Source organism: Pristis pectinata, chromosome 2, assembly GCF_009764475.1.
Source record: "Pristis pectinata isolate sPriPec2 chromosome 2, sPriPec2.1.pri, whole genome shotgun sequence".
NCBI classification, from domain to species: Eukaryota; Metazoa; Chordata; class Chondrichthyes; order Rhinopristiformes; family Pristidae; genus Pristis; species Pristis pectinata.
The window spans coordinates 32,074,899-32,102,438 of NC_067406.1; the positions used below are offsets into that span (position 1 = coordinate 32,074,899).

The 27,540-nt window shown below is 39.1% G+C and overlaps 1 protein-coding gene across 1 annotated transcript; it reads left to right on the forward strand.

Moving 5' to 3' along the window:
* The first annotated feature begins 14,740 nt into the window (after window positions 1–14,740).
* grp (gastrin-releasing peptide) lies at window positions 14,741–26,942 on the forward strand. The gene is made up of 3 exons (XM_052010435.1): window positions 14,741–14,978; window positions 19,173–19,417; window positions 26,700–26,942. Exons 1-3 carry the CDS (start codon window positions 14,822–14,824, stop codon window positions 26,751–26,753), a joined length of 456 nt encoding a protein of 151 aa, XP_051866395.1. The 5' UTR covers window positions 14,741–14,821; the 3' UTR covers window positions 26,754–26,942.
* The last annotated feature ends 598 nt before the right edge of the window (window positions 26,943–27,540 follow it).

Consider the following 27,540-nt stretch of genomic DNA (forward strand, 5'->3'; position numbering starts at 1 on the left):
TCATGTTCCTGTTACTGAGGAATGGGAAGTTATTCATCAGGTTGTTGTTCCAAAAATTTATAGGGATGAGATTTTAAACCTGGCCCACAGTATGCCTTTGGGTGGTCATTTTGGGGTGAATAAAACTGTAGGGAAGATCTTGAAACAATTCTATTGGCCTGGTTTGAGAAAAGATGTGGTGATGTTTTGTCGAACCTGCCACACATGTCAGATGGTAGGTAAACCAAATCAAAAACCCCCTGTGGCTCCTTTGAAACCAATTCCTGCTTTTGGTGAACCCTTTTCGAAGGTGATTGTGGACTGTGTTGGCCCCTTACCAAAGTCTAAGACTGGAAATCAGTATTTGTTAACCATCATGTGTGCCACTTCTAGATTTCCAGAGGCAATACCCCTTAGAAATATTAAGGCCAAAACGGTGTCAAAGGCTCTTGTAAAATTTTTTACCTTGTTTGGTTTGCCAAAAGAAATCCAATCTGATCAAGGTAGTAATTTTATGTCAAAAATTTTTCAACAAATAGTCTATGAGCTGGGAGCAAAGCAGATTGTATCATCTGCATATCACCCAGAATCTCAAGGAGCTCTGGAGAGATTTCATTCTACTCTCAAAAATATGCTGAAGACTTATTGCTTTGAAAACACCAAGGATTGGGACGAAGGTATCCATTTACTTTTGTTTGCCGTTAGAGAATCGATCCAGGAGTCAATAGGATTTAGTCCGTTTGAGCTTGTGTTTGGACATAGGGTGAGAGGACCTTTGGAGTTGTTGAGAGAGCAATGGGTTAATGAGGAAGTTCACTTGAGTCTGTTGGACTATGTCCAAAAATTTAAAACTCGGTTGGAGAGAGTCTGCCAGCTAGCGAGAGAGAATCTGAAAACAAGCCAGATAAGAATGAAGACATATTTTGATAGACGTGCTCGGCCTAGGACATTCGCAGTGGGGCAAAAGGTGTTGGTATTTTTCCCTAGCCAAAATAATCCCTTGCAATCTCGTTTTTCTGGACCCTATGTTATTGAATCTCGAGTGACTGATCTAACATATATAATCAAAACACCAGATAGACGCAAGAAAACACAACTCTGTCATGTAAACATGCTAAAACCTTATTATGAGAGGGATTCAGTTGTGGCCTTGGTGGATGATGTAAAGGTTGTTTCTAGAATGCCTGATGTTGATGTTGAGGAAGGCCAATTTAGACCAAATATTGTTCCATCGAAACTAAAAAACCAAAATATCATGGAGAACCTTGAAACGAAGTTGGACCATTTACAAGTTTCACAAAAACAACAGATGAGAGAATTAATTTTAAAATTTAAAAATTTGTTCCCAGATGTTCCAAACAGAACATCAATAATTACCCATGATGTTGATGTTGGGGATGCAAAACCAATCAAACAACACCCATATCGAATGAATGTGGAAAAAAGTAAACTTGTTGATCAGGAAATAAAATACATGTTGGAAAATGATATTATTAGACATTCTACTTCAAATTGGAGTTCGCCCTGTGTTATTGTACCTAAATCTGATGGAACTGTTAGATTTTGCACAGATTACAGGAAAGTGAATGCTGTAACAAAGTCAGATGCTTACCCTATTCCTAGGGTGGATGATTGCATAGACAGAGTGGGAAAGGCAAAATTTCTTACAAAGATTGACCTATTAAAAGGGTACTGGTGTGTTCCATTAACAGATAGAGGAAGGGAGATTTCAGCCTTTGTAACCCCTTCTGGATTGTATGAATACAATGTTTTGCCATTTGGAATGAAAAATGCTCCGGCAACATTTCAAAGAATGATTAATTCAGCGATTCATGGGTTAAAACATACAGATGCCTACATTGACGACTTAGTGACTGGGAATGATACTTGGGAAGATCACATCTCTGCGTTAGAAAGGTTGTTTGAAAGACTTTCCAAGGCTAACCTTACAGTTAACTTGGCTAAAAGTGAATTTGGCCATGCCACTGTAACGTATCTTGGTTATGTTGTAGGTCAAGACAAGCAAGCTCCTGTTCAGGCAAAAGTTCAAGCAATATCTGAGTTCCCTATTCCCACAGGTACGAGGACTGTTAGAAGATTTTTGGGAATGGTTGGATATTACCGAAAATTTTGTAAAAATTTTGCTGATATTGCTCTTCCTTTAACTAATCTTCTGAAGAAGGGAGTAAAGTTTGTTTGGACAGATTCTTGTCAAGAAGCATTTGAGAAACTGAAAGCCATTTTATGCTACCATCCTGTGCTCAAAACACCTGACTTTGAAAAGCCATTTTCATTAGCAGTAGATGCCAGTGATGAAGCTGCAGGAGCTGTGTTGTTGCAGAAGGGTGACCTTGATGATATTGACCATCCTGTAGCTTACTTTTCAAAGAAATTTAATGAGCATCAAAAGAATTATTCCACCATAGAGAAAGAATTACTGTCGCTTGTTTTAGCCTTGCAACATTTCAGTGTATATGTTTGCACCACTCAGAAACCATTGACTGTATATACAGATCATAACCCACTGGTGTTTCTGAGCCGAGTCAAAAACAAGAACAGAAGGCTGTTAAATTGGAGTTTAATTTTGCAAGAGTTTGATCTCATGATAACTCACATTAAAGGCAAAGATAATGTGATTGCTGATTGTCTTTCTCGATGTTAAATGGGAAACATGTATCTGTACTAATCTGATAGTCTGTAGTTGTGTAGCATGATAATTATTAACATTACTAACTGTATGCGCGGTTAAATTTTTCTTGGGGAAAATTTTTTTTTAGGTGGGAGGTGTTACGGACTCAGTGAAAGTCCCTTTAAGATAGAGAGTGTGTGTGTTTGTGTGTGTGGGGCGTGCTTACGTCAACAGAAGATAAAGGACGTAATGACGTTGAAGAAGAAAGAGAGAGAGAGAGAGAAGGGAGAGAGACACCAGCCTGCTTGTTTTCTCTATCGATGGATGAGAAACAATAACTGTGTTTGCCACTGAAATCCATGTATGGAAGTTGGAAGTAATCCAGTGGAGTTCACTTTGTTGCTGACCTGTAGAAGGAAACAGGTATTTGTGTGTGGACGACCACGGTTCAGATGCTTTTCGGGGTGAGGAAGTCACTACCGAGTAAACACTGAAGTGTCGTTTGGGTTCCATCATGGGACATTTGGATTTCGTATGTACTCTCTCTATGTTTTTCTACATCTACATCTTATCTTCAGACAACGGTGGTTGTTGAAGAAGCCCTTGCTCATGTTTCACCTTATGGCTTGCGGAACTGAACTTTAAGAACCATTCCGGAACTGGGAGTTTTGGACTTTGTCACACACACACACGACGAGTTTAGTTTTGGGGTTAACGTTCAAGGTTTAACATTTTTGAATTCTAACATACTAACATTTTTACTTTTATTTTACGTATTATCATAAGTAGTGATTAATAAAATAGTTTTTAACACTGAATCATGCACAGTGTGTTTCTTTTGTTGCTGGTTTGTGACACCTTGTACTACCTTAACGTACTGTGTAGTGAATTGATCTGTATGAACAGTATACAAGACAAGTTTTTCACTGTACCTCAGTACAAGTGACAATAATAAACCAATTCCAATTCCTCTAAATAATCAATGAATGTATCACAGTATGTTTTGGATGTCAGAGCTTCTGGGATTGAGTTTGATAGTACATATGAGATATCTTTGTGTGCATCTTCTTTGCAATACTTAATTTTTTGTCCATTCATTTTATAATCTCAATAATTCAAATTCTTGATACACATCCCTGGTGCCCAAAGTTAGGATTGTTAACCATAAGTATTCACTTTTCTCCACTCCAATTAATAAATCTACGAGTTTTTTTTATTTCCTCTGTTTAATTCTTTTCCAATCCTATCATCAAGGCCATTTACTGGACTTGGACTGCAGTGTCAATAGTGCTGTGATAAATTGCACAAGTACCATTAATAAAAGTAATCGAGTTGTAGCTTAGGCAAATAGAGGGAATATCAACCCTCACCTATTCCTTGAATTACAAGATGTCCACATGCATCAAAAAAGGACTCAGCCACCTCAGTAGCTGAGGTCACTAGACAATGTTGAGGACTGAGACTTTCTTCTGGCATGTTTCCTTTCCAAATTTAGAGGTACTAAGACCAATTATAATGACTGCTATTGGGAGTTTTATCACGCATTTCCTCCAGTAATATGAACAAGTTGGAAATATCCAAGAAAGATTATGTGAACATGTTCTTAACATGATTGTCTCCATTATTATTAGCCCACAGTGCTTTGCAAAAACTGATCTGCAATGATATTACATAGATTTTAAGCTATTTAATTTTAAAAGCCATAATGCAATTCAATACTTATGAGACACTTGGAAGTTACAAGATCACTTAGAATGATCACAGGGGACATTTTAGCTGAAAATATAGTTATAGCGAAGGTAGAACAAATTGTTCTTAGCTGCAATTTAATGGTATAGAAATAAAAGGATCAAACATATTGTTTAGTGTTGAATTTCAGTGCCAGATTAGCCCTTGTATTTAAAACTGAAATGCCCTCTATTGAAAAGATGAAGAATTACAATTTATCAGAAAATAGTATTTCAAGGATACTGTGTGGTTTCCAGTGGAGTCTCACCAATTATGTGCTTATTTTTTTGTGCGTGTTTTCCCCAGCACTTGCCTCTTTCCTCAAGACACTATCAATGATCTAAGACTGTGTTTGGCAGCAATCCTTTAACAGCTCACCCATGCAACTGTGTGCCAGTGACAGCAAGCATGCATTTCAACATGGACATGAATGGTCATTTCAACATGAATTTCCATTCGTCCAGTGCACACAAATATACCTTCAAAAGTGGCAATTGGATGGAATTGAGAGCAGGATTCCTGATTTGTTTTGAACTCAGTTATGCTCATCTTGGTTTCCCAGTTTGAAAATTGTGCACTTGTTGACCATTTTGTTCTTCAATTGTGGAAAGTATCTTAATTTTATGGAGCTGCTATATATTGATTTTCTCACTTGGGTTAAGATTATTTTTTAATTAACTGAATATTGGAGTCAATTAACACCATCTGCAAATGTCCCTTGAACTAACTACATGTCTGGCCATTCCAGAAGGTAGTTAAGGCTCAACTACATTGATGTGAGTCTGGAGACACATATAGGCCAGACAGGATAAAATGGCAGATTTTCCTCCCAAAAGACTGTTATGAACCAAATTTTTTTTGTCACAACTTGTTAGCTTTATGATCACCATTGATGACAACAAAAGGTTTTGATACCAAGTTTACTTTAGTGTCTGAATTTAAGATCCCCAGTTGCCTTGATGGGATTTTAACTCATGTTCTCAATCCATTCACTCATGTCTTTGCATTACAAGAACAGCAACACAACAACACAACAACAATGCCACCATACCATCAAGGCTGACAGTTAACAACACCTTACAAAAATAAAGGACTTAATTTAGGAGATGGTTTTTTGCTACTTGTCCCATGATGAATGAAGAAATCACATTGTGACTTAATGGACTTCCCTAGACATGTAGAATAGAGGGAAAAGGCAAAAGGTTGAATATTCTGGGATTCAACACTTAGGACTGATGTTTATATTGTATTGACGAAGAATATTCTGCCCATAATAAGAGTATTGTACATGATCTGTTGCAGAAATAGCACTGATCATCCAAAGCACAATCTTATTCAACACAAAGACAATTGGTGGCAAATGAGAGGCAGATGATTGGGGTAACAGATAGCAAAAAGTCATGAGTTGTGGAAACAGCTGTGCACCTCAGGTTTTTCCTTGACGGGAATATAGCATTTGTGGCAGAGGGCTTTGCTCTATAACAATGTGCTTGTGAAACTTAAGTGTGCAAAGCACATATTTTCTGACCTTTAATGTTATTAACTCTGTAATGTGCATTACCAGTAATGAGAACTGTTGCATGTAAAGCATCATCAAACCATTACACCTTATCTGTAAATGAGCTGGATTTTGGAATAGAGTCAAGTAATCCATTTTAAAATAATACTGTTTCAGCTCCCACAATCCTAGCAATCAAGCTTGGAGTAATCTCCATTACTGACCTTACAAAATGATGAGATAAAAGATAGAAGAACATGGAATTGCATTGACACCTTGCAAAACCCCTAGAAATGAAAAAATAAAAACAAACTGCTGGAAACACTCCAAAAACCCAGCATCCATGGAAAGGAAAACTGTCAATGTTTCAAGTTTGCAACCCTTCATCAAAACAGGGGTTCTGGGCCTGAAACACTAACTGTTTTATCTTTCCACAAATGCTGCCTGACCTGCTGTTTTATTTCAAGATTTCTAGCATCTGCAGCTTTTAAAAATCATGTATCCTAGGAATTCTGGATTCCTAGAAGGGATATCAGAATGTCCCGTTCTTGGATGATTAATGAGGGAAGTCCAAGAAGATCATGTGTCACAGATCTGATAAAAATATGCTGCTTTCTAAATATAGTTCCAACATCTTCAGGAGTACAGGCCCCAAATTCTTTAATAAATATAAGCAAGAGTAAGCCATTCATCCTCTTATGTCTGCTCTATCATCTAATATCCTTTGATTCCCTTAATATCTAAAGGGGACTTCTTCACTTGGTGAGAATATCCACAGTGCATATTCCTTGAAGGTGGAGGTGGCAACTTAACAACAAAACAGATATTGAGGTGCTAAGTCTGAAGTATTTCTCTTCTATAAGGAGGCTTATCAGTCTGGTCAACAGCCATGGTTCAAGGCATAGACCAGTTTACATTGAGACCATTTACCCAGAATTTCTACTGCTACAAGTAATATTGCGGATGCTCCTCTCTCCATGGTATCCAGGCATCTTAAGGTAGGGCATACTCTCCTTTTTTTCACAGTGGCCTTCACTGGAAAGGATTGGATTTTAATAGATGAGAAGTTTGAGTGGGATGGACTGCTGACTCGATATTGCCTGTCTTGTTCAATGGTTAAACATCAATTGTATTCCTGTGAGTTCCAATTCTACCAGAGCAGGTTGACATAAACAACTCTGGTGACTTATAGGCTGCCACCAGAACAAAACAATCAAGGTAGTTGTCAAAATTGTTGTTAAAACCTAACATATCTATCAGGAAAGGGAGATTACCAACTCTCTTTGATCCAGCCAACAAACCATTCTATCCCCACAGTTTGTGGTGGACTTTTAATGCCTTGAAGGCAGTTAGGATGGCTAATAAATACAAACTGACCATTGCTGCCTACTTTTTGACAACAATAATAAAGATGATAAGATGCTAATCCACTGGAGTGCCTGAGTAAATTTGTGACCAAATGTTGAGAGGAAAGCAAAACATTCAGCAAGGCACCAGAACAGATTAAATTGGTGGAATGTTCTAATGTACTGTTACAAGTTGTGAAAGGGGACATTTTCAGCATTAGAATGGCACATGGCAATTCAGTTCAGATAGAGAACAAAGTGATTCAGTTGGATAGTGAGATTTAAAGAGCTAATATGTGTGAATAAAAGTTAAGTCAGAGATGTGAACAGCAATCAAAAAGCCACAAAAGATATAGGCTGGTATTTATGGGAGAGGTAATGGTGAGATTGGAAGCCCTCTAATGGTGGAATTCCGGAAATGTATACTTTTGGGCATGGTAATCTAGAAGTTGTCATCAGTGATTCCCTGTTGCTCTACGGGATGTGCTGTTTTGGTGCCTTCTCCAGCATAATCTGTGTATATTAAATGAAGTGTTTATGAAAAGTGGTGCATGAGGTGTAAATGAGCTTTTAGTGGTGTACAAAGTTACAATTACAATTTTGCAAATGCTGTAGCTCTAAAAAAATATTTTGTATGTTTCTATAGTTATTCCTCAGATAATTATTTAAAATTCCATAATTTACTTTAAATAATAAAAAAGTTATTTCATTTTTAAAACCTCAGCTAATGATAGTTAAGTTTGTATATTAATCTCATATGAATGCACCATTTTTATTTTATTCTGTAAAATTGCTTAAAAATGCTAAAAAATATGGTGTTTTCACCTTCCTGGTCTGGAGTCTCTAAGAATTGTACAATGTGATTGGCTATTTAGTGTGATGATATCACTGTTGGCAGATGCCAGTGATGTTTCATAGTTGACATCTGACAACGACTAATGGGAGATAAACTGAATCTTACACTACAGAGACTCGTGGATCATTGTGAGCAGCTTTGCCACTGATGGTAGAAACCAGCCCTTAGATTTTTCACATAAGGAACTCCCACTACATTACACAGAAGGCTGCTTAAACATAATTATTGAATTATTGCTTGCAGCTCGGGTACTCCGCGTTAAGATACTCTGATCCTGTAAAACAATGATTTGCTAGGATAATACATGCGATGAATTGACTAATCTGTTATAAAAGGATGAATGAATTTGTTCTGTAATCTGCAAGATTGAGGACCTTAAGGAAAGCATGAGAAATAAATAAATTTAGCTAAATAAATGTAAGAATCACTTATATGATGTTAAGATCACTCGTACACATACAGAAAGAAAAGCTTGAGGTCCACATGAAAGAATTTGGAAATTGATAGGTTATTTGCTGGTGTACAGAAACAGCTGTTTCTGTTTTGCAAATATTATTTCATAGTAACTGTGGTCCACAGTGCATATTCCTTGAAGGTGGAGGTGGCAGCTGAACAACAAAACAGATAGAAACATAGAAAACCTACAGCACAATTCAGGCCCTTCAGCACACAAAGCTGTGCCAAACATATCCTTACCCTAGAAATTACTAGGCTTACCCATAGCCCTCTATTTTTCTCAGCTCCATGTACCTATCCAACAGTCTTTTAAAAGACCCTATCATATCCGCCTCCACCACCGTTTCCTGCAGCCCATTCCACGCACTCACCACTCTCTGAGTAAAAAACTTACACCTGACATCTCCTCTATATCTACTCCCCAGCATCTTAAACCTATGTCCTTTTGTGGCCACCATTTCAGCCCTGGGGAAAAGCCTGACTATCCACCCGATCAATGCCTCTCATCATCTTATATACCTCTATCAGGTCCCCCCTCATCCTCCGTCACTCCAAGGGAAAAGGCCGAGTTCCCTCAACCTGCTTTCATAAGGCATGCTCCACATTCCAGGCAGCATCCTTGTACATCTCCTCTGCACCCTTTCTATGTCTTCCACATCCTTCCTGTAGTGAGGCAACTAGAACTGAGCACAATACTCCAAGTGGGGTCTGACCAGGGTCCTATATAGCTACAACGATACCTCCCGGCTCCTAAATTCAATTCCCCGATTGATGAAGGACAATACACCATATGCCTTCTTAACCACAGAGTCAACCTGCACAGCCACTTTGAGCGTCCTATGGACTCGGACCCCAAGATCCCTCTGATCCTCCACACTGCCAAGAATCCTACCATTAAGACTATATTCTGCCATCATATTTAACCTAAATATTGATATTGAGATGCTAAATCTAAAGTGTTTCTCTGCTGTTAGGAGGCATATCAGTCATGGTTCAAGGCATGGACCTGTTTACGTTGAGATCATTTACCCAGAATGTCTACAAGTACTGTGAACACTATTTGAACAATTGCTGGTCCTGCTCATATAGTTCACAGATCCTGTGGACAGGACAGCACACTTTTCCAGCTGCCCATTTACTGCAAGTTATCCTGCAAAACCCCATTGATCTCGACGGCCCAAGTATTAAGACAGGAAAACCATATATTCACTGCTGACTCTAAATATTATCTCCCTATAGTTGTGTGTCCTACTTACCCAAGTTCAGAAATATATAGATTCCAGCTCGCAGAATCAATACTTGGAGTTTTCCAGATGTACGCAAGGGTATTGCAAGAGCATAACCAACTAATATATGTCATATTAAAATTGAATATGGATGAGGTTCTGAGCACTTGGCTAACTAGGATGGTCCTACCCATCATGAATGTGGGCTGTAGGGGAGTAGGAGGAATCCAAGCATCTTTGACAGGTTGAACATTTCAAATTCCATCAGTGGGTGAGGCAAACTGATCAATCACCAGCTATACCTCCCGAGCTCTGGTTATCTGTTTCATTCTGAAATGGCACTATCACAAGAAAATCTTGTTATGTAATTGCACAATCAGCATTGAAAAGTTCAATGCTCCTTTTTATTGCTCTTCACCCCTCATCATTTCAGAGATTCTGCAAGCCAGCTCAACCATTTAACTGCACTTAACCCTTAAAATGAAGAACCCACACCTATTACTTCATCCCATACCCTGGAATTTTCCAGGCTTCCTTTTCTCTACTTTAGGCCTTTATTCAAATCTGCTAAACCAATGATTTTTGACTGGGTCAATTGACATGACTTAGGTAGGTACAAGTTCAACTACTTACACCAGCAGTGTGCAGATGCAGTAGCTTCCATTCTTTAAAGGCCTTCCACCTGCTTTAACTTCCATCTACATCTTAAAATATTCCTGAGACTGTGTCATTACAGAGCTTCAGAATTTCCTGGAGCAACAACCAATCTGCTGGAAGAACTCAACGGGTTGAGCAGCATCTGTGGGAGGGAAGGAATTGTTGATGCTTCAGGTTGATACCCTGCATCAGGGCTGATGATTGAGGATCCAGATTCCAGCTTCTTCACTCTCTTATGTCTTCAGAATTCCCTGCACTGACACAGTAAACTGTCCCTCCCTGAGAATCCTACTTGTATGCCGATGAGTCACAAAATGGAAAAGTAAACAGTGGTTATACTGGGTTCAAGGTGATGGGCAAAGTTTTCTTACTGCTTCTACCTTACCAACAAAAAGAATCCAGCAAATGCTGTTCTTTATTTTGTGGTCTTGCTATTGCTGAAGCAAATTTATGTGTCTATGTTTCACTGCAATGTTGTGCCGTTGATTGATTCCCACCACATGCTACTGTCATGGTTCCGAGTGCTGGCCTTTGATTCGGCTCTATTGATGGTGCCTCGTTGTGCAGCACATGGATTCCATGCACTACTAATCGCATAACAACACACACCTGAGCCCCATCAGGAGACTAGCATAAGAGCTCTGGTTTCACTAGCACTGGCTGCCAGAGTATTGGTCAACTTTTGGGTATACTTTGTCTTCTGGCTGCTTAGAGCTGGCAACTCTCAAGCAGCACAGACCCTGGTTTTGCTGTTCCTCTTAGGATATCCATTTTCTGTGTTTGGACTCTGCCTCAGAGCCCCAAGGCAAGATTCCTTCTGGTCACTGCCTGCATTTGGTTCTGAGGAAGCATCCCGACTCCAGTCTTGTACCAGTGAGCTGCATTTGGGTTCTTTGCGAGCTTGCTCTTTGCTTGACATTGTGACAGCTATGGAATATTAAATACCTTTAGTTTGCAAGTTCACTTCCATCAGAATATTTCACAAACACCAACTTTTACCCTGAGACTGATCCTGGAACATGCCATAAAATGAATAATGTTTTGCTAGTGAAGGATTCAGAAACATGGTGAGAATGCCCTTGAACTCACGGGCAAATCAGGCAAATAGGTTCTTGCAGCAATGGAAATCGCACATTAAACTAGGGAGGTCATGTGGTTTGTTTGATTTGAAACTTTATGTGCAGCTGGTTACAAAGAAGACATTCTGGCAAACATTTCTTCCAAACTATACCATCAGTAAATGATCATTTGGTTCACTGGTTGATCAGTGAAAGAATCTCCATGGAGATTCACCCCTATCCATTTCTCTAGCCAAGTCACAAATCCAATCACAAAGAAGGCACGCCAGTGGCTCTATTTCATTAGGAGCTTGGGGTGATTTGGTATGCCACCAAAGACTCTTGCAGATTTTTATAGATGTATGGTAGAGAGCATTCTGACTGGTTGCATCACCACCTGGTATAGAGCATCCAATGCACTGGATCACAAGAGGTTGCAAAGGGTTATAGACTCAGCCAGCTCCATCATGGGTACAACCCTCCCCACCATCGAGGACATCTTCAAGAGCTGAGCCCTCAAGGAGGCAGCATCCATCACGTAAGGATCCTCACCATTCCAGGACATGCCCTTTTCTCATTACTACCACAGGGGAGGAGGTATGGAGCTTGAAGACCTACACTCAATGATTCAGCAACAGCTTCTTCCCCTCTGTCATCAAATTTCTGAATGGTCCATAAACCCATGAACACTGTTTTGTTATTCCTTTTTTTTGTACTGTTTATTTTTTGTAATTTATAATAATTTGTCTTTGTCTTTGCACTGTACTGCTGCTGCAAAACAACAAATTTCGCGTCAAATAAGTCAGTGATAATAAATCTGATTCAGATTCTAAAAGAGACAGTAGACCGAAGAATTACCGTAGAAGGTCCATTACTGGGGAGCCGGAGGAAAGCCACCCTTTCAGAGAAGGTTCACAGACACAAACAGCTCTTGGCAATTATTTGAAGGGATTTTGTTGTGATACTGAATGGGAACAGGCGACCGAGGCCATATCGCACTGCAGTCCGTACAGACAGCAGAAGGGGTTCTTTCAAACTCATAGAGGGGTTCTTCTGGTAATGAAGTGATATTTGATCTCCCCCACCCCCCCATGAGTCACTGTCCTATTGTTGCAATAGGACCTACCTTGGCGGCTTTACAACTTGGCGTAAATTATGCATCAGTACAATACGACATATTCAAAAAGACGGATATCTTATCCAGATACGGCGGGCCGAATGGCCTCACTTTCATTCGCCCAGTGGTTGCAATGACAGCGCCAAATGCCCAAGCGTAAAGTTACTGCCTTTCTATCTAGTGCAAACCATTGCTCCAATCAACGAGCTACAATTGCGGATCAAGTTTTGTGATGTGTAGTCGGCGAAGTTCAATGTACCGGGTGGATGGCGTGAATGTACTAATAGGTCCAACCACCTCATAGAGCACTTTGGTGTTCAGTTAGAAACTTCGAATCGGTTCCCCTGGCACTGCTCCACACAACCCCGTTGAGAAAGGAAGTGCAAGTCAGGACACAAAACGTACATATTTTTAAAGTGTCCCACAGGGTCGTTTGATGGATTAACCCTTAATTTCAAAGTAGTGCTTGCAGAGGAATTAGTAAAGGACGTCTTGCAATACCGGTAGCATGAGAATGCGGTAAAGAAATCAATCAGGGTATGAATAAAGAGTTAGGTTGACCACTGAGGTAGGCAACTGTAATGAACTATGGCAATAAGACGCTGGGAACTCAGCGGGTCAGGCAGCATCTGTGGAGGGAAATGGACAGTCGGCGTTTCGGGTCGGGATCCTTTATCTGGATGTCAAGACTCCTCCAATGAACTGTGCCACGCTGAAACATTAATTTATTTCTCTTTGGGCTGTTGGCCTCTTGTTGATGTTCACCAGTCCCTGGTCTTGCTGCAGGCAGATGCATGAGAGTTGGTGCACAATAGGACGACTTCAGAGTAAATGTACAACATTACCCAGACAAGCCTGGCCGAGAAAGGACCGACTTCTAATCTCACTCTAAAGATGGGAGGGGAAATGTTAAATCAGTAGGCAGAGTGGACATCGGGGATAAGCACTAGTTACTGGATGTATGCAAAAAAAAAAGCACTCAAAAGATTAAAGTATGATTTGAAATTATTGATTGGGTGGGATCGGATGGTCATTCAGATTCCCGCTGAGATGCCAAAACTTCCACAATGACTTAACAAACATAAAGAATCTGAAACCAATATTTATCCTTCTCAGTCCATCACCAGCATAGGAGCTCATTCGTTTACCTTCAATGGAAGCGCTCACACATATTCTGAGCTGTCTGGGCTGGAGTCTAAACATCACCACAATGCAACTCAAAAAGCGATGAAAGGCACCGCAGCGACGACTGGGGCGCAATAAAAAGGGAAACAGGCGATGGGATGAGTGAAGCGTGGAGAGTTCATGAAAACCTTAGACACGCAAAGAGAAAAGCTAACACTTAAAAAACACACACACACACACACAAAATAAAGGGAACACAGGGAAATTATGCCAGAAGTTAAGGAAAGATTGATGGGACAGTAACAGACATGGTGATTTTAATGTAAAGGGAACAGAGAGAGCGATGCACGTCGGATGGCCTGAAGTCTCCCCCCCCCCCCCCTCCACCGCCCCGACCCCGTGAGTGACTGATGGTGAGATGATGAGGTTTGCAGCTTCGTTTGGTTTACGCTGCAGGTGCAGGTAAGTTACTGGGGGGAGAGGTAGGTAGTCAAACTTCGAATAACCCACCATCTCTTATTGGCCCCGACTTTACAACGCGAGCGGGGGACTGGGCGATCGCTGCAGCGCTCTGACAGCGTTTACTTGACGCACGCTGATATCAGCACAACTCGCCACTTAACCTGTTGGCACCTCAGTCTGTCAACGAGAGGGGTGACAGGCGGAGAAGGGCGTGTACCGGTGGATTTTTTAAAAAGTCATTGAAGCAAAAATACACAGAACACGTTTTATTTCTATTGTGTTCTTTTGCACAATGGAAAATCTTGACAAGTTTTCTAAAATTGAAAGAAAATCGACCCCCCCCCCCCATGGAATCATTGAGCCATCATTTCCGGTGTTGGGAGACACAATTCACAACAAATCGCTCCAAAATAGAGATGGATGATATCGTAACCCTTGATTTATACCACACCAACAATTCACGTATGCGGTCGTCAGCCGCTGTAATTTTGTCGGCTCCCTGCGATTTCGTCACAGTTTCCTATAAATTCTGCCCACAGCCGAAGAGAGACGGAGATCATTTTTGTAAAGTGAAGAGAGGAGGAAGGAAGCTCCTCCCGAAGCACTCGGGGCAGCGCTTTTCCAGTCTAGAGAGAGAGGGGGAGAGAGAGGAAGGGAGGGAGATTCGTGAGCGACGACTGGGAGATGGGGTCTGAACCTATTTTTTGGAAACATCGTTTGCTCTTTTCTCTGATAGTTTTCAGCATTGCAACTTCCAAAGTCCACTATGGACTCGCTGCTCCTGTTCAAAATCAAGGCAAACGGACCAAACAAGTTCCCACAGGCAGTCAGTGGGCAGTGGGTGAGTATTCACTTTTAATGCTGCTTGTTAGAAACATGCACTTTATTCAACCTGTCAAGACAGGTAACTGCACTGTGTGATGAATTGACCTGTGCGATCGGTATTGCAAGACAGGTTTTTCACTGTACCTCGGCACAAGTGACAATAATAAACCAATACCACAGCTGGGCATTTTATTGGCTTGTTTAATGTCTTCTTATGCCAGGCTGCTTGCGAATTTGCCAGTTATCTTTGTTGCAGGCTGTAATGTGACCGCTCTTCAGATGTCGAATGCCGGAATTTTACTGAAAGTCTTTTGAATGCTTTTTTGTTTTAATTTTAGCGCAGTTTTTCTGCGCACTTGTTCCACCTGTGTTTCTGCGCTCTCTCCAGCCGGGAACAACTTTGTTCATTTTTTTTTTGCATCTTTATAAATAGTTTCGACGCCTTGATGATTTCGTTTTGCAAAACCAGAGATAATACATTGAGGTATCACCCAACTGACTTGATCGCCCAGAACTTTTCATCCTCAGGAACGCTGCCTGAACATGTTTGTAATTTTTATTAAAATCAAATGCAAATAGTTAAGGGGAGTAATTAAACTCATTGACGTTAATAGGTTTCATCGGACCATTATGTAACCTGCAAAACCTACCCTCAGAAAGTATTTAACAGTTCTTCAATGCCCAACTTGTTACATGGCGTTAACCTCCACTCTCCTCCCGCAGCTTCTTCTAATTTGCTATGGAACTAAAGGATTTGTTCTTCCCTTAAGGGTGAAGAGCACATCAACAATAAAATATGCACTCCAGAGTAAAATGAAAGCCGTTGTTTCCTTTAGGCAAGCAGTCTCCCATTATAAGTTTGCCGTCCTCTCTGGAACTCGGCATTTCTGTTGCAGTCAGGATTTTCAAAGTCCCCTGAAGCCGTCATGTCGCCAACTTCCAAAGTAATGCCACGCAGTGGTAACTTCGTTGGAAGTGTACAGCTACAACAGGAGACAGCTCCAGACCCATTTATTGACCAGAACACCTTGACTTATTTACAAACTGAACGCGACATTCGCTCGTGAGACAGCCACATCCCGCATCAGCCACATAATCTTCCAGCTAATTTCCGAATGTTAGTTCATTTTAAACGCTCTATTTCTCCAATTTATTGTATTCGTACCAAATTCTCTAACAAAAAAGGCCTACAGCAGAATAGTTAAGATCAGTTTATTAAACATGCAATTTGGTAGAATTTTGGTTTATTGGCACTTGGTATTTTTGTAGATTTTCATGTGTGACTTTCGGATGACCCGAAGGATCTCCAGTTGCGGTGGTCTTGCGCCACCTTTTGTTAAAGTTTGTAATAACGGACCGAGCTTTTCACCACAATCACAGTTTGGTGGGCTGGGTCACCCATCGAGATGGACTGTAGTCATATTAGGTGTGCAGTCTCGACATTTAAAGAGCACAGTTCCTGAACCATTTTCTTTCCCTTCTCTCACACGAGCCAAATCGTGGATTCTGTCAGTGACACTGTCAGTTACCCCTAGCTAGGGGCATTTTTGTTGTTGCAACTGTCCAGTTTGAGCTGGATTAAGACTGCACGGAATTATTTACTTAAGATGTGGTTTTCCTACACATTTATCACAGTCTCTGTTGTATTATTTGTATCTGCAATCACCTCCAAAACAAACCAGCTGGTTACTTAGCTTGCTGCCAAATTTCCCAACATTACAGCTGTGAATACATTTCAAGAAATATTCAATATATCGAAAATACTCTGGGATATCTTGAAAATGTGTACGCCGTTTTATGAATGCAAATTCTTTCTAACCAGCTGCGGAGAGGGGGAAATCTATTCTAGATTTCCACAGATATTTAAATCAGATCTGAAAGAGCTGTTAAGTATTGCCATTAGCATCTCCTCTAAATGTAAGCATTGATTGATTGATAGAAACATTAAAATTACTATTTGATCAACTTTGTATGACGCTGTATAGTGGAACTACTGAATTAAAGTTATTCTGTTTTAGAATGAGCAATATACAGGATTGTGTGTATGAATGATAGCAATGAATTTTTGAGACTGGAATTCCAAGATTAGCATCAGGACTACAAAAATTGTTCACACCTCACAGCAAAGGGTTGTTTATCAATGAATCTGCTGCACCCAAAAATGAAGAGAGTCCCCTTCTATTGACAGACCTTATTTTCAGTGTTTCTAGGTGGTTGCTTATAACCAGGAAAATAAACTTTCATCACAGTTGGAAGAAAATATGGATTAAAAATGAACTGGAAATTCTTGAAGGTTTAACAAAATAAAAGGAAATGCAAGAGGCTAATTAAATGAAACATTATGTAGTACTGCATGCATTCCAAGAAGTAAAATTAATTTCTGGAAGCTAATATAAATTAGAGATATTACCCATCTGCAAATGTAGCTGTCTTAAGTGTTCAAGATCCCCTAAAAAGCTATTTTTTCTTTGGCTTTTTGCTAGGAAATTTATAAGATTCTCTGTACTGTTATTGTTTCTACCTGTACTACATCAATGTACTCCGTACTAACCCGACGTAACTGCACTGTGTAATGAATTGACCTGTACGATCGGTATGCAAGACAAGTTTTTCACTCTACCTCGGTACATGATAATAGTAAACTGTTACGTACCAGCAACAATAGAAACACACCGAGTCATGTATAAGTGTTAGAAACTATTTTATTAATTACAACTTGGGATAATAAGAAAAGTAAAAATGTTAGATATTAAACATTCACCCTAAAACTAATAAACTCAAAGTGTGTCTGTGGCAAATTCCCAGACCCCAAGTCTAGGAATAGTTCTCAAAGTTCAGTTCAGCAAGTCAGAAGGTGAAACATGAGCAAAGGCTTTTGCAAAACCACTGTTGACTGAAGAGAAAATGTAGAGGGAATGTAGACGAAAATTACAAAATCCACTTGTTCCACAATGGAACCCATACGACACCTCAATCTCTGATGATCTCCATTGCTTTGTTCCAAAGTATCTGCCACCCCGAAGGCACTTGATAAGTGGCCGCCCACAGAAATTCCTGCTTTCCAGCACAGGTTAACGACAAAGTGGACTCCACTTGATTGCTCCAAAAATCCATACACGGATTGTAGTGACAGACACAGCTATTGTTCTTCATCCATCGATACAGAGACCAGCAGTTTCTCTCTCTCTCTCTCTCTCCAACTCTCTCTCTCTCTCCCTCTCTCTCTCTCTCTCTCTCTGACTTTCTCCACAAAACAGCCAGCACACTGTTATAGTCTCTCTGTCTTGGAGATAACACACACACACACACACACACACACACACACACACACACACACACACACACACACACACACACACACACACACACACACACTACTACTACTCTACTGTCCAGGTGCCTTAAAGGGACATTAAACAAATAGCAACCTGGCTCATAACAAAACCAATACCAATTGTAAATTGAAATATACTGACAAGCACTGATATATGATTAAGATTTTAAAATGCTTTTTAATAGTGATTGCTATTAATAGCTAATTGTAATTATGTTTTTTAAAAAAATGAAAAATAAACTGGGATTTTCAGGATCCTTTTCAAGTATGTAGGGACTGAGCTTTTTGTAAGAAAATATACCATGAAGGTGCTGTTAATGCTACTTGTACTTGCATTACCATCTTGAGTGTAGTATAATTTTAGTGGGTCAAGGAATCATTAGTTTTGTGTATTATTGCTATACATTTTAAATAGTCTCCATATGACACCAGGATACCTGAAGTAGATTAAGAGAGAAAATGTTAGAAATTCTCAGCAGCTCAGGGTGCATTTGTCATGAGCGAAACTAAATTAACCTTTCAGATTGATTGACCTTTCCTCAGATGAAATGTCATTGACCTGAAATGTTAACTCTTTTCTGTTTTTGCAGATGCTGCCTGAAGTGCTTAGCATTTCCAGCAGACTGTTTTCACTTCAAATTTATGCCATCTTTTGAATTCTGGTATAAGTATTGCTTGTATGAAAATACATTGTAGTATTTGCTTGTAATTTTAATATTCCACCTATATCAGTCGAGATGCATTAAATGACTCCTTTCACTCCTGGTGAAATATTCTGCAAGGAAGTGCAGAGAGTCATTGAATTCAAAATAATATTTGTGAAATCCTGACTTTTCATGTTTATGGAGTAAACTTTTCTTGTTTGTTTTTGAAAAGGGCATTTGATGGGGAAAAGGACCTTTGATGATACCCTTTATGGCTATACCAACCGTGACAACATGATATATCCAGTTCCGTCAGGAATTGCTAAGCAGCCAGAAGACGACTTGCAGTTGGCTGAGATAGCCAAGAAATTCTTAAATTTGCGGGAAGAAACCTCATCAACAAACATTCAGAAATCAAGGGAAGACATTACAGTAGTTAAGAAACCACAGCAGACAACTGACTACAACATCAGAGAGGCAAGTGTGTTTAAAACAAAAAAATATTTAAAAGTAATATTATTCTAAATAAAGATCAGAATGTCCCAGGTTTAATTTTAGAAAGCAACAAGTTGTGTGAAAGTAGGATTCAAGAATTGTACAATGCATTTCTAAAATAGGGTTCAAGCAATCATTGTTTTACAGTGAACCCCTACTAGATGAAGGGATGGCACTGATGCTCCTTGTATTGGAAAAGCAGGCCAGCAACCAATGTTCATGAAGGAAAGCAATTATGGTTAAGCAGAGGAGATCACTTATTGCCTAAAGAAGTACACATTTCAGTCAGGAAGGAAATGGAGAATGTTGAAGGAAGAAACAAAAATTGACCTAGCTATTTTCAGTTAATGGTTCCTATGAATGTGATGACTCTCAGATTTATAGTTATATGGTGTATAAGAACAACAGTACAGACACATGCATAGTATAAATTAACATCAAGCAGATATTAGGACAGGTGACCAGAAGCTTTGTCAAAGAGTTAGGTTTTGAGGAGCATCTTCGGCAGAATACTTCGGGAAGGTAATTCCTGATATTGGAATTGAAGACATTGAAAGCAAGGAAAACAATTAGTATCATTAAAATGGTTTAGTAAAGTCCATGGCCCTTTCTTGTAAATTACATAAAATGTGGTAAAAATTTAAGAGTCATTTTTTTAATATATAAAAAGTAAGTAAGTGTATTTTTTCACCATAATTTCTTTACTCCTTTAAGATACTCAAACTAAAATTTTGGTTGTTATAACTCTCATTACATGGAGTGTGTGTTGCTGTTGATTTTGTTTGATAATGCTCCCCTGAGTTGATTGGATTGATTTGTTATGCCAATGTTGTTATTTAAATGGTAAATTATTGCCCAAAAAACTGATCAATTATCTGCTTTGCAGACTCTGGTCTAGTTGTTGTTGATAGTGGCAATTATTTCTTACAAAAAAAATGACAAGGCATTGTAGACAAAAGTAACCAATCCTCTTTGATACCTATTATCAGTTTAGAAGTAGCTAACTGTTACAATTTGTTCTGGTTCAATTTTCTTTGTCCTCTTCCATGGCAGCTCTAATTTTTTTTATATAGGTGCAAAGATATGTTTTACCTTCCCTGAATATAATAAATCATCCCTGTAATTTAGATTTGGTCTGCGGGTTTAAGGGATAGAAGTTCATCTTTGGTCACTAGTGATAAACAAATGCTAGAGTACTAGTTGTCTTTTTACTTGCCTTCCAATATTTGGTTCCATTATCCTCTCAGACCAGACTTGCCTAAAGCAGGGTTACATAACGTAACATTCACCCTATGAAAATAAGAAACATGGAGAAAATCAGACAAAGGAATAGAAGTACGTATATTGACAGATTTATGTTCTACTGTGAAATATCTTGCTGGCATCTCTCACAAGATCTGGTCCTACATCAGCTCAGTTATCCATGATTATAGATAGCCCAAGATTATGAAAAGCTGGTTAAATTTATCAGACTAATTTCAGGATAATGGGCTAATCATCCATGCATTTGTGGTTGATGGGAATTGCTGACATTGTGTTTATTGGTGCATCTGAAATCTAGCTCACTATATTTTTAAAAAATAATAAAATAATTTAAAAAATACCATTTATTGCTTTTTCAAAAAAAAGCATTCTTGGGATGTAATGCCCTCTCCAGTCACTTTGATCCTTGATAAATTGGATGGTTTGCTTGGCCATTGTAGAGAGTCAACCTAGTTGCGATGGGACAGGAGTCACAACTAAGCTCACAACAGCTCAGGACACTAAATATTGTCAGAAACTTTTAATTTTTCAGTGGTACCTCTTGAACTTGTTGATAAGCAAGGTTATTGGATTACATCATGTAACATGTGAAAAGTAAACAATAATAAGAAGCAGGAGCAGGAAGTCAGCCTCTAAAACCTGCTTTACCATTCAATAAGATCATGACTGATTCAGTCTTGGCCTCAACACCATTTTACCACTCTCTCCCCATACTCATTGACTCCCTTGTAGATCAAATGTCAATCAATCTCTGCCTGAAATATATTCAATGCATTCAATCCCCAATTCTCTGTGATCAAACAGTCACAACCCTTTGACAGAAGAAATCCTCCTCATCTCCATATTAGTGGCAGCAGCCCTTATTCAGAAGCTATGCACGTGCGTGGGGAAACATCCTCTCAGCATCCATCCTGCCAATCCACTGATATATTGACTTCTTAATGAGTCTTAAACACATATATATCTGTTTTCTGTCAGTGTCAAGGCAACTGATAAATTCGGAAATGATCTGGCTTTTGATACCAGGATGAACAAAAGTTAATACTACTGAAACATGATCATAAACGATTAGCTAATGCATTAGTATCAGTAAAGGATCTGCAGTCCTTTAAAATCGTAAAGGATTTGCAATATTTGATGAAAAGAAAAACATATCGGGAATTCTTTTGTTTAGAATAAACATAATGTTAGCCATTCACCTTTACAAAATATATTTGTTTTTCCTTGGTCCTTCTCTGTTTTTCTTCATGTCCTATTTATGTGTCCTCCAGGCAAATTAGCTGCAACTAACTGCTCTCATGCACCACCACTACTTGTGCCATTCGTTCTCTCTTGGTTTTCGCCCTATCACAGACACTGCCTTTGTTCTCTCCCCATCCTTCACTGCAGCTTAAAACGCATTTGGTTTCTGACTTTCCTCAGTTCTGAAGAAAGATCATTGAATTGAAATTTCAAGCTCTACTTTGTTCTCTATATTTTTATTTCAGATTTCCAGCACCTGCAGCTTTTTTTTTACTTTGACTCAAGAAAACTTAGCATGTCAATCATATTTGATCATTATAGAATCCTATCAGCAACTAATTGGTCTATTACATTGTCTTGAGATTCAATGTGGATATAAGCCAAGAACCAAGCAGAATGGATAAGGTTGATTAATTTCAGCACTACATTAATGTTTCTGATGAATAAGGCAGAATTACAAATAAGCAGCTGCTGTTGCATGAGAAGATTCTATTTCACATTTTAATTATCTGCTGTGGGATAACAGCATTTGGGTTTTGGACCATAGAAAAGTACCATGAATACTGGAAATCTGAATTAAATACAGAAGATGTTGGAAATATTCAGAAGATCCAGCATGACCTGAGCAAAGAAAAACAGAACTAATGTCCCAAGTTAATAACCTTTCATCAGAACTGGAAAAATAGTTGGGATGAAATGGATCTAAAGATGCAGAGAAATAAGGAAGGGGAGGTAATGTTGTGGTTTGAAGGCTGAAATGAGACCAGTATCAATATTCAGTCTGTTCTCCATTTACACTTCTTGACCCATCTTTGTCCCACTGCTGCCCCCTTTTGCCTTTCACTTTCATCCTGTTGTCTCCTGTCTTCCACCCGATAGTGGGCCTCCCTTTTGCTTTTTCCTTTGCCTCCTCTCTTTGCATTTTAAACATTACATTATCTTTATTTTTCTTCCAATTCTGAAGTGTTCTTAAAAGTGAAATGTAAAGTTTATTTTCCATCTGAAATTGCTTCTTGATCTTATGAGTACTTCAAGCATTCTCTGCTTTTATTATATTCACTTTCTCTTATTCCACAAGTGTCTGTCTGTGGGGGTGTATGTACAAAGGCTAAACAGTTATTAAACTGAGTTTGTAGAATCGGACCGCAATGAAATTTAACCATCAGGAACCAATATCAATTTTCAATAGGTTAGTAACAAGCAGGATCAAGATTGAGAGGTTTTTCCTGTATAAAAGCTTTCTTCAGATGTAGTATATTATAATGCCATATTATTTACTATATATTAAAAACATACATGCCTTGAAAAGGAAGGTAAAGAAAACAAACAGATGAACTTGCACATTCTCCTTGGGACCATGTGGATCTTCTCTGGGTGCTCCAGTTTCCTCCCACATCCCAAAGACATGCAGGTTGGTGGTTAAGTGGTCACTGGTGTGCAGTTGAGTAGTAGAATCTGTGCAGAGTAGATGGAAATGTTGGAATGGAATTGATGGAACCTGCCCCATCTTAGCATGGTATAATTTACCCACACCATTATCCTCATCTTGAATTATCCTCTTTCATTTCCCTCCATCATGCAATATACTGAGAGAAATGAAATATCAGAGATGAAGATGAAGCTCAGTAATAAGGGTCTCCTGTGTAATTAGTGGTTACATTTGTGAACTAATGTTACAAAGCAACATAACTTTAAGATATATTTGTTGTGGAAGCATTCATGGTGGAAAAAAAACCTTTAAGACTGTCTGCAGCCAGATACTCTTGATAATTTTTGTTACGAACCAGCAAAAAAAGAAACACACCGAGTCATGTATTAGTGTTAAAAACTACTTTATTAATAACTACTTATGATAATAAGGAAAATAAAAGTAAAAATGTTAGTGTTAGAAGTAAAAATGTTAGATCTTAAACATTAACCCCAAAAACTAAACTCAAAGTTGTGTGTGTGGCAAATTCCCAAACTCCAAATCAAGGAATAGTTCTCAAAGTTCAGTTCAGCAAGCCATAAGGTGAAACGTGAGCAAAGGTTTCTTCAACAATCACCGAAGACAAAACGTAGAGAGAAAATAGAGGGTAATTATGAAATCCAAATGTTCCACTTTGGAACTGATATGACACCTCTGTGTCTACTCAGCAGTGACTACTCCACCGCTTTCTTCCGAAGCATCCGCCACCCCGAAAGGCATTCGAATCGTGGCAGTCCACACAAATACCTGTTTCCCACTACAGGTTAACGACAAAGCAGACTCCTCTGCTTTGTTCCGAAGTACCTGCCACCCCGAAAAGCATGCGATATGTGGCCATCCACACAAATACCTGTTTCCTTCTACAGGTTAACGACAAAGTGGACTCCACTGGATTATTCCAAAAATCCATACATGGATTGTAGTGACAGACACAGTTATTGTTTTTCATCCATCAATAGAGACTAGCAGGTTGCTCCCTCCCCCTCCCCCTCAGAAACATCATTATGTCCTCTATCTTCTGTTGTCGTAACCACACACCCTCCCACACACACACACACACACACACACACACACACACACACACACACACACACACACACACACCACCATGCTATGTCTTAAAGGGACATTCCCCAATAGTAACCTAGTCCGTAACAATTTGGTGAAATGAAAAGTGATCTGTTCCTTTGCAATTGGGCAAGATGTTTCTTTACTTTTGAGGTGAATAAAAGGTAAGTTAATCTTAATTTTCAATTACATTTTTGACCGTTCTTTCTCTTTCCTATCTGAACAGTTCCTCCTGCCTCAGCCAACCATGCATGAAAGAGGTTATTACCATTGCCTATGTTTTAAGTCCACCTCTCCACTACTCCTCCATTCCAGTTTGGTGGATTCTGAGCTGACTGATCAGGTCTGATGAGTTTGGACTGACAGGTCTTGCCACATGTGGGGCAGGAGGTGCTTGGTGGAGGGTGTGTGTGGGTAGTTTATGAGGTGGTATGCTCCTTCCATCGTTTACATTCATCTTCTCTCACTTCCGGCGCATCGACTGGAGGTACTTAAGTGCCACTCCAAATGTTGCTTCTCCAATATGAGTGGTCATGAGCCAGGGATTCCCGGGAATCAATGGGTACATATGATTTTTCAAGGATTTATTCTTTAATCTCTTCCTCTGTCCAACTGGTAATTGTTTCCTCTAATAGGGCTTGGAATAGAGGTTTTTTTTGGGAGAATGGATTGGGACATGGCACACGAGGAACAAGGCCTACCCAACAGAGCTAACATTGTAATTAAGACCACAGTACTGGGGATTTTGGCCTGGGAGAGGATGCTGTAGTTGTTTTGCTTATCCTGCCAGAGAATTTGAAGGAATTAATGGAGGTAGTTTTGATGATATCCCTCTAGTACCTTGAGATGCCTGCAGTAAGTAGTCCATGTCTCGAACAAATGGGAGGACGGGGACCACTGTTGCTTTGTACACCATGAGTCTTATGCTGGGTTTCAGATTTGGTCATCTGTCCTTTCCCCCGGATAGCAGCACCCTGTGGTTAACAACACATCTCATTGCAGTTCTTTTCTAATTACATCAGTCATTGAACTGGTTCTTTCTTTGATCACGCTCATCACAGCCTCCTCAAATGTTCCCAGCTTTGGCTCTGATGATATGGTGTGAAAACCATTTGTTTAATAGCAATGAAAAGCAGCTAAAATAGTACCCTCTTAAGTAAACCAAAAGAATAATGGAAATTATTTAATTCAATTGTATTGTTTATACAGGTTTTGTGCATCCATTTACAGTTTTGTTCTGCAGTGTTTATGGGAGATATATCCCCAATAAATTCCTTGACATCAGTGCATGTTGGAAGCAATTGATTTTAGTTCTCTGGATACTTATAATTTCAAGTTGAGATTAATTTGGGGAGGATTTTCATTTATTGTCATTCTTAATTTATTTTCCCCATTAACCTCATTTCATTGCAACTTGATGTTTATATGAAAATCAAAAGTTGCAGATGCTGGAAGTCTGCGGGGGGGGAGGAAAAGAAAAAAAATTGGAATCAGGAGGTCATAGAGTCAGAGAGCACAGTAATAGGCCCATCAGCCCATCGAGCACCCATTTACTATAACAATCCCGTTTTATTCTCTCCACATTCCTATCAACTCTCCCCAGACTCTATTACTCTACACAATTTACAGTGACCAATTAACTTATCAACTTGCATGTCTTTGGGATGTGAGAGGAAACCGGAGCGCCCAGAGGAATCCCATATGAGAATGTGCAAACTCCACACAGGCAGCACCAGACGTTGGGATTGAACCTGGGTCACTGGAGCCATGAGGCAGCAGCTCCACTAGCTGTGCCATTGTGCCACCAGGTAGCATGTGTGGAAAGAGAAATAGAGTTAATATTTCAGAATGAAAGCTCTGATAGATTTTAGAGACAGGGATTCCTATCGCAAGATTGCTTTTCTACAGTAGTGGGTGAACTTTGTAAATTTTCAGTTTGGCCAAAAGGTGGAGTGCTTCACCATGCTTGAACCAAATCTGAGCCTCACCTTATCTGTGTTTTACCAGAGATTTGCAAGGAAGAATTATCACTTTGAGGACTGAAAACAAGTCTATTGTGTTTTTCTATTTACCATTTTGTGAGATCAGTAACAAATAGGAAAAGAGAACTAATGAGGACTAGGGAAATGAAATATCAAAATACAAATATTATTACTTTTAAACATCTTTAACTGATTAAAATTAACACTCTTTTGCTAATGGCAAATGTTTCTTCTTTGACAGATGGTGGATTATCTTCTGCAGGTTATGGACGTGAAGGATGAAACCCCAAGATGAATACACAATGAGAATTCAGCCAGAAATTAATCTAAAGAGACTATTATGTTTTTTCCTCCAAGTGTTTAGCTCCACCAAATACCAGACTAAATTGCTTCTGTTTTAAAATAACTGAATGTTCTTGTACTTCTGAACATTAACTAAATGATTTTCACACAGCAGATTATGTTTTGATGTTTTTAATGTAAATAAGCATTGCGAGGGCAGGTCTTCCAATATAAAGATCCTAATGATACTATTATGGTGTCTTATAATCATTCAGCTTTTGGTTTGCACCTGCATTATGAATTAAAGAAATAAAATCTTAATTCATATCATATTAGTTCATAAAGTCACAATAGTTAAAGACCATTTAAAATTGGATGGTAAGCAACATTATCTATTATCAGTTGTACACAATCTGAATGTGTGCCATATCTAATTTTCTGGCAATAACCCATTGTAAATGATAATGGGTCATTTCATGTTATTCAGAAAGAGCTATTATGGGTGACTTATTTCATTAGAATTTATTCATTTCATATCTGGAGGCAATGCACCTGGAAAAAGTCAGGTTACCAATATCACTCACAGACCATGTATGATTCATTGACTTCCACTAATGAGGATAATCAATGGTTAAAAATGTCACAGAATAGAAACAGTCCCTCTGGTCCACCTAGTCCACACCAACCATTGAGCACTCATTCACACTAATATCATTTTATTCTCTCCATATTCCCATCAACTCTGTCCAGATTTTATCACTTGCCAATGTGTAAGAGGCATTTCACAGTGGCCAGTTAAC

What these genes read in the sequence shown, in the direction of transcription:
- grp (XM_052010435.1), top strand. Translation starts at nt 14,822, where the DNA reads ATGGGGTCTGAACCTATTTTTTGGAAACATCGTTTGCTCTTTTCTCTG. An exon ending in AGGCAGTCAGTGGGCAGTGG is followed by an intron (nt 14,979 to 19,172) that starts GTGAGTATTCAC and finishes GTTTTTGAAAAG; the next exon opens with GGCATTTGATGGGGAAAAGG. An exon ending in CTGACTACAACATCAGAGAG is followed by an intron (nt 19,418 to 26,699) that starts GCAAGTGTGTTT and finishes CTTCTTTGACAG; the next exon opens with ATGGTGGATTATCTTCTGCA.